Source organism: Salmo salar, chromosome ssa09 (assembly GCF_905237065.1).
Source record: "Salmo salar chromosome ssa09, Ssal_v3.1, whole genome shotgun sequence".
NCBI lineage: Eukaryota > Metazoa > Chordata > Actinopteri > Salmoniformes > Salmonidae > Salmo > Salmo salar.
This window is the reverse complement of record NC_059450.1, coordinates 81,735,268-81,748,269: the sequence shown is the minus strand read 5'-3', so window position 1 is coordinate 81,748,269 and position 13,002 is coordinate 81,735,268. Positions and strand designations below refer to the sequence as shown.

The following is a 13,002-nucleotide window of genomic DNA, read 5'->3' as shown; positions in this document are numbered from 1 at the left end:
TCAAATCCCTTTTTGATGGTTTGATCTCTGACCTTTTCTTCCCCTCAATGGTCGTCTGTGTGTAGCAGTTGCATGAATCACAATGGTGACTGACTTTCTGATATTTCTACCATTCCAGTTGAACAGTCTATTCAGTATCCTCTCCACAGTTCAGGGCCATTGGCCACTGGCCCAGGGACAAAAACATTGCCACGATTTCAGACAGAAATATTTCATCAGATTAAAGAGTCCCTCATTGGCTGTAAGTCTCCCAGAGTAGGGAAGTGGCGGTATTGGATCGGAACAGTCTGAGGTTTGGAGCTCAATAATCCTGCCATTTGGGCAGCGGGGCAACTTTTTCTGTTCTTTAAGGAAAAAGTCAGCCAGAATTTAAAATAATATAACAGTTTTTATGGAAATGTGGTGAAAACATGCTAGCACTTAAAATTCTGATTTATTCCATTTCTAACCAGGCCTGCTTCTAGCAATTGAGGCACGATAAAGGAATACATGGTAATTAACCAAATAACATGATTAAATGTTTAGGGCCGTCCTCTCCTTCTAGAAGTGATGGAACACAAGTCGACCTGCCGTCCACACATGTGGAAAGACCTGCTCAAGAACAGCCAATCCCCGCCAGCCAATTGGCACAGTAAGTGTCCGGTACACGACGCAATCACTCTCCAATCAACTAAAATAACACAGCTATGGCCCACTCAACTGCCTGTCTCCAAATGTGTGTGTGTGTGTGTGTGTGTGTGTGTGTGTGTGTGTGTGTGTGTGTGTGTGTGTGTGTGTGTGCACCCGAACAAAGAAAACACAAATACCGCCAAATTCGAAGGATTCACACAACTCCTAAAGCACCATGCAGCAGCATTTAAAAAGGCATCACCATGTGTGAAGGGGGTAGGATGAAAGCACTTAATGAAAACCTGATGACTCTGTCATTCTATAGTCCACCCAATGAGACAAAGTTTGTTGTAGCAGAGTTGAGCTCTTGCCGAATGGCTTGGATTATGTGCAAGCTATGGCTTGATCTAGCATGATAACTATTGGCCACCTTCCAATAACAACTCCAAGTGCTGCCAGTGATGTTATAACTTGAGACTCGCAGACCACAGCGATATTTACGGTGGTGGTGTTTATATTGGTTACATATAAACACAATGACAAAACATTTGAAAGGCCATTGGAAAAAGCACTAGGCCCTTGTTCCATTTTAGTTGCTCATCTCTAGGATTCCCTGCTCAGCTCAGCACAAGTAAGCATTTCACGGCGCATGTGACAAATACAATTTGATTTGAGCCGTGGTGAACCGTCTGTATCCATTCTGGGATTATTTTGAAAGCTTTTTTGTAAGGCAGCGGCAGCCTGGGCGGGCTGTATTTTAGTCTGAGTAAATGTAGAAATCTCAGCCTGGAAATAAAGACATTGCAATGCAAGGAAGAGTGAAACAAACAGGAAACTAGTCCGGAGACGGCCCAGAACATTTCTACACACATTTCTCATTTCTCCAGCCCCATAACTCAGCCTTTTACTGAAACAGGGGCGGGGAGTCGCTTTGTTATTGTTTCAACTACTAATTGCTGCTTTAAACTATCAGGAATTATTTGACAATTAAGAGAAAAAAAAAATGAGAGAAACAAATCTTTCTGGGAGAGGCTCAAAATCAATTAACTATGATCTTACAAGACAGAATCCGAAAATACGTATTTTAGAATAATTTATTTAGGTGTACAGTGCATTCGGAAGGTTTTCAGACCCCTTCCCTGTTTCCACATGTTGTTACGTTACAGCCTTATTCTAAAATGGATTGAATTATATTCACTCTACACACAATACCCCATAATGACAAAGCAAAAACAGTTGACATTTTTGCACATTTATTACAAATAAAAAAACAGAAATACCTTATTTACATACATATTCAGACCCTTTGCTATGGGACTAGGAACTGAGCTCAGCTGCATCATGTTTCCATTGATCATCCTGGAGATGTTTCTACAACTTGATTGGAGTTCACCTGTGGTAAATTCAATTGATTGGACATGATTTGGAAAGGCACACACCTGTCTATATAAGGTCCCACAGTTGACAGGGCATGTCAGAGCAAAAACCAAGCCATGAGGTCGAAGGAATTAGAGATCTCCGAAACAGGATTGTGTCGAGGCACAGATCTGGGAATGGGTACCAAAACATGTCTGCAGCATTGAAGGTCCCCTAGAACACAGTAGCCTTCACCATAATTGTAGCTAGGCTAAGTTGATCCTGGTGTAATAAAGGCCTATTTATTCAGCTGGTGCGCTATAAGTGTTACAATGTGATTGGTAACTAATAGCAAGGTAGAATGGATGTGCAGAAAAACTGTTGATGAAAAGGTTGTTACTGTCATGCAGCTGAGACTATAAGAAAACTAAATCAGGAAGCACCAGTGACTTGGTCAATAAAGAAGTGGTCAAATGACTCAGATGCTAAGCTACAGGACTGTTTTGCTAGCACAGACTGGAATATGTTCCGGGATTCTTCCGATGGCATTGAGGAGTATACCACCTCAGTCAGTCACTGGCTTCATCAATAAGTGCATTGATGACATCATCCCCACAGTGACCGTACGTACATACCCCAACCAGAAGCCATGGATTACAGGCAACGTGCCCACTGAGCTAAAGCGTAGAGTTGCCACTTTCAAGGAGCGGGACTCTAACCCGGACACTTATAAGAAATCCCGCTATGCCCTTAGTTGAACCATCAAACAGCCAAAGCGTTAATACAGGACGAAGATTGAATCGTACCACACCGGCTCAGACGCTCGTCGGATGTGGCAGGGCTTGCAAACTATTACAGACTACAAAAGGGAAACCCAGCCGCGATGTGCCCAGTGACACGAGCCTACCAGACGAGCTAAATGACTTCTATGCTCGCGTCGAGGCAAGCAACACTGAAGTATGCATGAGAGCATCAGCTGTTCCAGACGACTGTGTGATCACGCTCTCCATAGCCTATGTGAGTCAGACCTTTAAACAGGTCAACATTCACAAGGCCGCAGGGCCAGAAGGATTACCAGGACCTGTACTCTAAGCATGCACTGACCAACTGGCAAGTGTCTTCACTGACATTTTCAACCTGTCCCTGACTAAGTCTGTAATACCAACATGTTTCAAGCAGACCACCATAGTCCCTGTGCCCAAGAACACTAAGGTAACCTGCCTAAATGACTACCGATCCGTAGCACTCATGTCTGTAGCCATGAAGTGCTTTGAAAGGCTGGTCATGGCTCACATCAACACCATTATCCCAGAAACCCAAGACCCACTCCAATTTGCATACCGCCCCAACAGATCCACAGATGATGCAATGTCTATTGCACTCCACACTGCCCTTTCCCACCGGGACAAAAGGAACACATACGTGAGAATGCTATTCATCAATTACAGCTCAGCATTCAACACCATAGTGCCCTCAAAGCTCATCACTAAGCTAAGGACCCTGGGACTAAACACCTCCCTCTGCAACTGGATTCTGGACTTCCTGTAAAAATACAAATAATATTATGCTCACTCAGCTGTGCCTCATAAGTAATACAACAAATTATCTATTACCAGTGTGATCATACACCTAAAATGTGAAAATATAATTTCTAAATGATCTGAGAAGAACAGCATTGGCAGGGCAAACCAGGCATAGCCAATACGAAGTGATAATGTATTGGGCCAATAGCCTACTGCACAAACCTCATTGAAACCAGAACTGTTTTTAATGAGTTAATGTTGCATAGGCTAACATTTTTTAAGTCATGTTTTTCAAAAATCTGAGCGGTAGATCTCAGCTTGCATTTTGACTCAGAAAGTGATGTTGAATCAGAAAAGGTCAGTGACCACTGGTACAGTATATTGTGTTTACACAAAGTAAATGGTTCTCAGGTGCCGTCTTTAGAACCCCCTTAAAACTATCCAATCAGACCAGAACACGTCAGTTTGAGTAGACGGAACCTGACAAGAGATCACAACAAGACCAAACATGCTCTTTGAAAATAGTCAACAGGATGGGAGCTGCCTGACAAATGTGTTGTAGGGAAGGTAACAAAGAGCCCCAAATGGTGTGTCCCTCTTTAGCCTACCTCATTCTAGCCAGCCAGCAGAATCATTCAGGAAAAACGGCTGCAAGAGCAGTGCATATTGCAGTGTGTTACAACATCTGATGCTAGTGCTTCAGGCCATATTTATTTACTCACCTGATCAGTCATTCGTGTCAGTCTAAAAATGTCTATGGATAAAAATGAATTCCCTGTCTTATCTATTGAAATAGCTCCAGATACTGGTATTTGCACCATAAAGAGGACATCATTAAAATGGTGGGGTGGTATTCTTCGCTATGCAACTGTGGCACCTAGTGGACAAAGACGGACTTAAAAGTAAAATATTTACAATTATGTTACCTTTTTTTGCATTTCTTAGGCTACTTCGTTACCATATCAAACCTACTTGAAGAGCATTCAAAGAAAAGTCCAACAAAATACAGTCAGAATCGCAATGACATCCAATGACAACTCATGCAACACAGTTAGAAATAGACTGAATGGTATTTGTATGTCCCGATGCTTGAAGTTAACTAATGTTTTTGCACATTCAAGGTTAAGCCCTAGATATTTACTGAGAGCTCATCCATAGGATGTTGGCGGATGTGTGACTTGATGTTTTTCCAGTGTATTCATTGTACTGGAACAGTAGAGGGCACTGCTACTGGAGTCAACTGTGGTCATTTCCATGTAAAAGGACCCATGAGCACCAACATGTAACGTTTACAGAAGCATGTCAAATTGAGTGTCAAATGAAAGCTAAGTCTATATTCTTGAGAAATTAAGGCATATACACATTTTTAAACCATTTTCCATCCTAAAAATGTGGAATAAGCAAAGGCTTTGATGGAAAAGGGGTCTTAGAAAACATCTACCATAAAAAACTACCGCAAATACATCAAAACACAATGATGTAGAAGTACAGACCCCTGACAACTAATATCAACACTCAACACACAAAACACAATGATGTAGAAGTACAGACCCCTGACAACTAATATCAACACTCAACACACAAAACACAATGATGTAGAAGTACAGACCCCTGACAACTAATATCAACACTCAACACACAAAATACAATGATGTAGAAGTACAGACCCCTGACAACTAATATCAACACTTATTAAGTTTTGGATAGATTTTTCTGCCTTCTGTAAGCTTAAGAAACATTGCCTTGTGCCTTTAAGTCTGTTACCCAAAACCCACATTTTTACGGTATTTTCTCATTTCTCTCCCTCTTGAGGCGGGAGGATAATGAAAGATAACACAAGTAACAAGTAAAGGTAGACCTAAAAATTAGTTATAGTGTTTTAACTGATATCAATTGTTTATGTATTACTAAGTGATTAAAACTCAATTCCGTTACCAACGGTACTTCCGGAAAAAAGAATTGCTAACGGAATTTCTGCAATTGAACTGGCTACAATGGGAAGTCATAGTAGTCACAACAACAGTTGGGTTCCCAAGTTTGGACAGCACAGTAGAGTATACAAGAGTTGAGTACACTATAATGTACTGTACTGTTTCGTACTGAAGTATAATGTACTATACTCTACTGAGCTTTACTGTACTTTAATGTCCAAACTTGTGAAACATAGACGTCTATGATTGGTTGGGATTTGGTCCGGTCCAACCACATTGGTCTTGTTTGGAGGCAGAGCTAATTAAAATAATACTCAGGGTGTAGAATAATACCCAAATATGCAAAGAAGGATATTGCATATTTATACATTTGTGTACCTATTTAGGATACATCACCATGAAGAGAATGACATTCACATCCATAATTATGCATTTCTGTGTAGTACAGATCAGGGACCCATGATGAAATTCCGTTACCGCAATTCCATTACCAGATGTTAATCCACTTCACCTACTGTGGTTCAATAACCAAATGCTGTTGTTGTTTAAGGCAAGGTGTCATGTCATAGCAGACACCCCATTGTTCCTGCAGACATGTTGAATCTTCACTTGGAGCAGATATTTCACAGAAAACATGGACACATGAAAAACTGAGGGAGATTTTAATAGAAATTCTGTTACCAAACTTTGCATCTGCACAATTCTTCCAGTAAATGTGTGACACACACAGGTGTCTGTAATCATGGCCGGGTGTGGCCTGATATCATTGGTTAATTCTCAGATGTAAAAATAACATACCAAAAACATGAATGGATAGCATACGATCATAGATACAATTTGGATCTTTAATTTAAAGACTCTTGCTCCCGTCGGTCTCATTTCCTGAAGGGAGCAAGAGTCTTTAAATTAAAGATCCAGGCAGCCTCTCGTTTTAACAATAAATTGTCCCTTCGGTCTCAATGTAGACTTTGATCTGAAGCCATTCTTGTGATTATTGTGATTTTGCTATTGTAAATGTTTGTAGGCCTATGTAGCCAAATTGTATCTATGATCGTATGCTATCCATTCATGTTTTTGGTATGTTATTTTTACATCTGAGAATTAACCAATGATATCAGGCCACACCCGGCCATGATTACAGACACCTGTGTGTGTCCTTTGACACTAAATAAACTAGTGGCCCGCAGTGTTTGTCATTATACCCTGAAGAAGACAGCTTGTCTGTCTAAACGTTGGTTATTAGCTTATTCAATTATTGCATCTGAGCTCCTAGAGTGTGCAGCTCTCCTTTAATTTTTCAATTGTTAAACTTTTAAATCAATGGTTTTTGTTTGGCATACATTTTAAGAGTCTCTGTGCAATTCTGTTACCGTGGGATTGCCCCTATCCAAAAGCAGTATTACTGGGGATGATCCTGCTTAACGGATTTGAGCGCCTTCCCCACTGGAAATACTTCAGAGATCAGAAAGGAACCCCATGACCACAACATAATGACTCTCACAGGCATTGTCTACACCTGAGTCTGATCCACCTTTCTCTCAGAGAGTCAGAGAGATCAAGAGCGAGAGAGGGGGGAGGGAGAGAGAGAGAGACAAGGGCGAGAGAGAGCAAGCCCCATCTCATCCGTCCTACTCACCCGATTTGTGTCTAGATTCTAAGTCTAAGACATGTTGATACCTACTCAACCTGAGCCATATATTGAGGCCTTATGTTCATTAGGCCCTTATGTTAATAATAAAACATATGGCCAAACAATTATATGAACTAAAATACAATTGTATTTGTTCAAACAAGAAGGTCCTACATAGGCAGTCCAACCCCACTAGGTGGCAGCACTGAACCAGGTTGTTGTAAAAAGGTAAGCTACCATTCTTTTTAACATTACCAAGTAAAGTACTGAATGATGATGGGAAAAAATGAAAATGCCTTTGTGTGTGTACACGTGTGTGTCTGAGAAAGAGAAAAGGGGGGGGGTGAGCAAGAGAGAGAGGCCAGGAAACAACCTGCCTGGAGGTGTAAGCCCAACCCAGCTGGCAGGGAAACAGTGGCCTGATGAGAGAGGAGAGGAGATTTACGAGGAGCTGTGACACGTAGCACCCTCCTCCTGCCTGCAGAGACAGAGTCCACACGGATCACACCACTGACTCCCCCACACAGAGACAGAGTCCACACGGATCACACCACTGACTCCCCCACACAGAGACAGAGTCCACACGGATCACACCACTGACTCCCCCACACAGAGACAGAGTCCACACGGATCACACCACTGACTCCCCCACACAGAGACAGAGCCAGGGTATAGGAACAGAACAGTACCACAGCACTACATTATCACCTCAATGCTGCTGGGCTGTTCTTCTGCTCATCTTTGTAGAGAAACAAAATGTGTTTCTTTTTTAATCTGATGAATTCAACTACCGGTAATGGTGTTGCGGGAATAGGTGTGTAGATGTATGCGTGTGTGTCACAGGAGTGGGTAATTTGATAACTGTGTAATTTTATCCTCAGACAAATTACAACTACAAAGGCTCTGGAGACCTTCATGTTACCATAGGTGGATGAGGCAGAATAGATGAAGGAACAGTTTAACGGATGGGTGTCCTGGTAGTTGAGGGTTTCCCCTTTCTGCCTCCTCCTACACCTGACTACTAGTCAACAACACAGATGTAAGGGTGCGTGGCTCTTTCTTGGGCCTTGATGCCCTATAAAAGACCAAACACCACAAGTACAGTAACTGAAAGATAATAGCGAGGAAGGAACATTGTCACGTGGTTAAGAGCAAACACTTAGAGAATGTTGGACTCTATCAATGATGACCCAAGTGCTGCACTGTGGTTGGCAGTGTTCTGCACTGGGACTCAAACACAATACAGTCCTTGATGCAATGTGATTCAGCAGCAATGCCTCATCTCTTACCGCTCCAACTCCAACCCACTTTTATCCTACAGAAAGGAGAGAGTCTACAGCAGTGGGTACTGTAAAAACACATCAGGGCAACACTTTGCTTTTGTGGAGTTTGACAGTTCGGTGGATACAGTGCCTTCAGAAAGTGTTCAGAGCCCTTGACTTTTTCCACATATTGTTATGTTACAGCCTTATTCTAAAATGTATCAAATATACTTTTTTCAGCAATCTACACACAATAAGGAAACCGTTTTAGTAATTTTTGCAAATGTATTAAAAATAAAAAACAGATATCTTAATTACATAAGTATTCAAACCTTTTGATATGAGACTAGAAATTGAGCTCAGGTGCATCCTGTTCCCATTGATCATCCTTGAGATGTTTCTACAACTTGATTGGAATCCAACTGTGGTAAATTTAAGTGATTGAACATGATTTGGAAAGGCACACACCTGTCTATATAAGGTCCACAGTTGACAGTGCATGTCAGAGCAAAAACCAAGCCATGAGGTCGAAGGAATTGTCCGTAGAGCTCCGAGAAAGGATTATGTCGAGGTACAGATCTGGGGAAAAGTACCAAAAAAATGTCTGCATCATTGAAGGTCCCCAAGAACACAGTGGCCTCCATCATTCATAAATGGAAGAAGTTTGGAACCACCAAGACTCTTCCTAGAGCTGGCCGCGCGGCCAAACTGAGCAATCGGGGGAGAAGTGCCTTGGTCAGGGAGGTGACCAAGAACCTGATGGTCACTCTGACAGAGATCCAGAGTTCCTCTGTGGAGATGGGAGAACCTTCCAGAAGGACACCCATCTCTGCAGCACTCCACCAATCAGGCCTTTATGGTAGAGTGGCCAGACGGAAGCCACTCCTCAGTAAAAGGTACACAACAGACCGTTTGCCAATAGGGACCTAAAGGACTCTCAGACCATGAGAAACAAGATTCTCTCGTCTGATGAAACCAAGGTTGAACTCTTTTGGCCTGAAAACCAAGTGTCACGTCTGGAGGAAACATGGCACCATCCCTACGGCGAAGCATGGTGGTGGCAGCATCATGCTGTGGGGATGTTTTTCGGCGGCAGGGTCTGGGAGACTAGTCAGGATCGAGGCAAAGATTATCGGAGCAAAGTACAGAGATCCTTGATAAAAACCTGCTCCAGGGCACTCAGGACCTCAGACTGGGGTGAAGGTTCACCTTCCAACAGGACAACGACCCTAAGCACACAGCCAAGACAATGCAGGAATGGCTTCGGGAGAAGTCTCTGTATGTCCCTGAGTGGTCCAACCAGAGCCCGGACTTGAACGTGATCTAACATCTCTGGAGAGACCTGAAAATATCTGTGCAGTAATACTCCCCATCCAACCTGACAGAGTTTGAGAGGATCTGCAGAGATGAATGGGAGAAACTCACCAAATACAGGTGTGCCAAGCTTGTAGCATCATACCCAAGAAGACTCAAGGCTGTAGTCACTGCCAAAGGTGCTTTAACAAACTACTGATTAAAGGGTCTGAATACTTATTTAAATGTTATATTTTAGTTTTTTTATTTCCAATACATTTGCAAAAATGTCTGAACACCTATTTTTGCTTTATCATTATGGGTTATTGTGTGTAATACATTTGAGAATAAAGCGTTAAAGTAACCAAATGTCAAGCGGTCTGAATACTTTCTGAACGCACTGTATGCAGCCTAGATTTCCCACTTCTCATATAGGGCTCTTTTTTTCTCCATTTTCTTTTCTACCACATAGGCTACGGCTACACCGGATAGTAGGTCTGAAGTGATGTAAACACTACTCTATTGCTCCTTTGAAAACATGCCTGTCGGCCTGTCTAGAATATAGAGATGTGTGTGATGTTTCTGCTCTGATTGGAGAGAATAAAAGGAGGAATGTTTGTGATAAAGCACTCATTCTCTACTGTAGAAAATGCGCACGCACAAACACACACAGGTCGTGTAGGCCTGCTAAAATGTAGTCTGGAGAAATACAACATTGGTACTAACAATGTTACAACCTAAATGTAAAAAAAAAATATTTTCCATGTATCTACAGCCAACCTACCAAGTGACTTTTCCAGAATGTAGTGCTGAGCCATTAAACTAATTAACCAACATCAGTTCAAACACCTGAACTCATCATGAGAGGCCAGTGGCTCATGGGTCTGTGTACCCACATCCATACCAACACATGCAGTCAGGGGCAGCCCTTGCCTTTTGGGGGCCCCAAGCAAAATGTTGTTCAGTTTTATTTCCAATAAGTGTCTCCAAAATGACAACACATTATTTACCATTCATTTCTATTGGGCACAAAATAATCTGAAACACAACCAAAACAAACAGCAAATGCCTCTAACACATTTGTAGAGTCACAAGCTTGATGTAGTCATTGTGTCCTATGAATATGGGACCAAACACTTCACTTTTGACTACTTTAATACACGTGTAAGTGAATTTGTCCAAATACTTTGGGTTCCCTAAAATGGGAGGACTATGTACAAAAAGTGCTGTAATTCTAAACAGTATACTCAATATGGATTAAAATACCCTCAAATGAAAGCTGACAGTCTGTGCTTTAAACTCAGTCATTATATCATTTCAAATCCAAATTGCTGGAGTACAGAGCCAAAACAACAACAAAATGGTCACTGTCCCAATACCTTTGGAGCTCAATGTATATTGGAAATTGATCTGTGGCCTACAGAAGGGGGGGGGCACCAGTTTCCCATCCCTGATGTATAGGATGAGTAATTGAGGCCTGGATGTGTAAGCTTACACCACCAGAGTGATTGGCATGCATGATTCTATTCATAAACTGAGACAAGTCGCTCTCCTCCTCCTAGGGGTATTCAATGTCTTTAAACAGCTGACTAAGAGCATATCAAAAACGCTGCTACGGTTCCTATGGCAAGACCTCTGTTTAGTTAATGTTTGCTTGTCGGTAGTTGTTGAAATAGCCCTTGGCCCGAGGAAGTATATTCCTGCTTAGACATGTTAAATTAATTGTCTAAAAGTGTTGCAAACGAACATTGAAGATTTTGAATGCAGCCCAAAATGGCCAAACAGTGGTGAACACCACTTCTGATGTGCATGCATTGTATTGATGCTGGTGTGCCGCATAGCATCATCAATAAAAAACACAACAACATATACATTAAAACAATGTCATCAGCAATATCCTTTTTAATTACACAATGCCATCATTTTGCTTACCTAAATATTTGATGTGGAACCCTCGCGGAGGATTGAGAGACCTCCTCATCCATCCCTCTCTGAGAACCTCCAGGTGATCCTCTTTACCCTGGATCAACAGCACGTGCTCGTCAATCCAGCCCAGGAAAAACGTGTCCGATATGGCGTCCGATATTCTTTGATTCCAAACGTGCTGTGTGTTCTCAGCTTTAAAATCCGCAAAAATTTCATAGCCGGTGTGATGGCGCGGCAGTTCCTCGCTCTCAGACACACCAGTCGAGTCACCCTTGCCGATCCGAGTCAATACGATGGCCAGGGAGTGCGGCGCGATCTGCAGAAAAGACTCCATTGTCGAGTTGTCCTAAGTCGTGAACGTTAAGTCATGAACACATCAAACATGACACCATTCCGTTGTATACATACATCCGAGTAGGGTAGCTAGGCAGACTTTGTTCTGTAACGAAGACATAGCACACATTCCACAGTAGCCTGCACAGCTATTTTTTTCTATCCAGCCTCGTCAAGGCAACGTACCTGCCTGATGTTTTATGTCGAACGTACTCCTCCAATACATCGAAATGACATCCACGTCTCAACCCAGGTTAACCTGGGGCGAATTGTATCGAATTCGACTACAAATTGGTAGCTAATAATTTAATTTAACAACGGTTACCGAGGATTCGATCTCGTGGGACACCTGTCCCTACTGCACCGCGCTCAAGCTCGTGCCATCGCCTATTGTATATTGAAGGTAAACCCCTTCTTACCTTGCTAGCACAGGGAGTCCAATTTCAAGGTACCGGTGATCTTTCTCCAACAGGCAAGGTAAAATCCTTGCAGAAATCCTCAGGCGGGCCTCCAAGGTGTTATTACGCCACCTGCAGGCTGCTGTTCGCAGATAAACTTGAGTAAAGGTTGTTTCTTGTTGCACAGTGCAGCTGGTGCCAGTCAACCAGACAAAAATACCACTGTTCAGGCATAGGGCCTATAAAATAGATTATGTAGCTGTCCATGAGCAAAACTCCTAAACTTATTGAGAAGATGCAAATTAACAACTTTTATATCTATTCTAGCTCCATTGTCCTAAAGAAATGGTTGGCACCCCATCCGTCCATTTCAATTGTGTTTATTGGAAACCAGTGTATTAAACCAGTGCATTGTCACCTATACAAGATTATCTGGTAAAGTTAAGTTTGGCTACTCTATTTGTGACTCATCCTAACACAATGTGTACACACATGCCATGCACTCAACACGTGTCCTATGGTTGGAGGGCATATATGAGGGAGGTAATCATATGTAACTCACCTTACCTCTCTTGACTTTTGGGGGGTCTAAGTCAGCCTATGAACAACCCTATTGGTTTAGGTATTACCACATGCTGGTCCCTTTTGGTCCTGCACGTGACCTAGGCCAGCGATCAGTTGTCATGAGCCCGAGGAGCATCAGACAGACGTGAGACTGCCCACACAGCCGGAATAGACCAA

The 13,002-nt window shown here is 42.4% G+C and overlaps 1 protein-coding gene across 2 annotated transcripts in view; it reads right to left on the bottom strand.

Annotated features, from left to right (window-relative positions):
* The window catches only part of LOC106612013 (storkhead-box protein 2), a 94,300-nt gene extending 81,956 nt beyond the window's left edge, over positions 1 to 12,344 (bottom strand). For both annotated transcript variants that reach the window (XR_006771065.1, XM_014212777.2), the window contains exon 1: positions 11,537 to 12,344. Coding sequence is in view for 1 of the 2 variants with exons in the window: in XM_014212777.2 (XP_014068252.1) it covers positions 11,537 to 11,864 (328 nt within the window). In the remaining variant the exon portion in view is untranslated. The remainder of the gene's footprint in view (positions 1 to 11,536) is intronic.
* Positions 12,345 to 13,002: the final 658 nt, after the last annotated feature.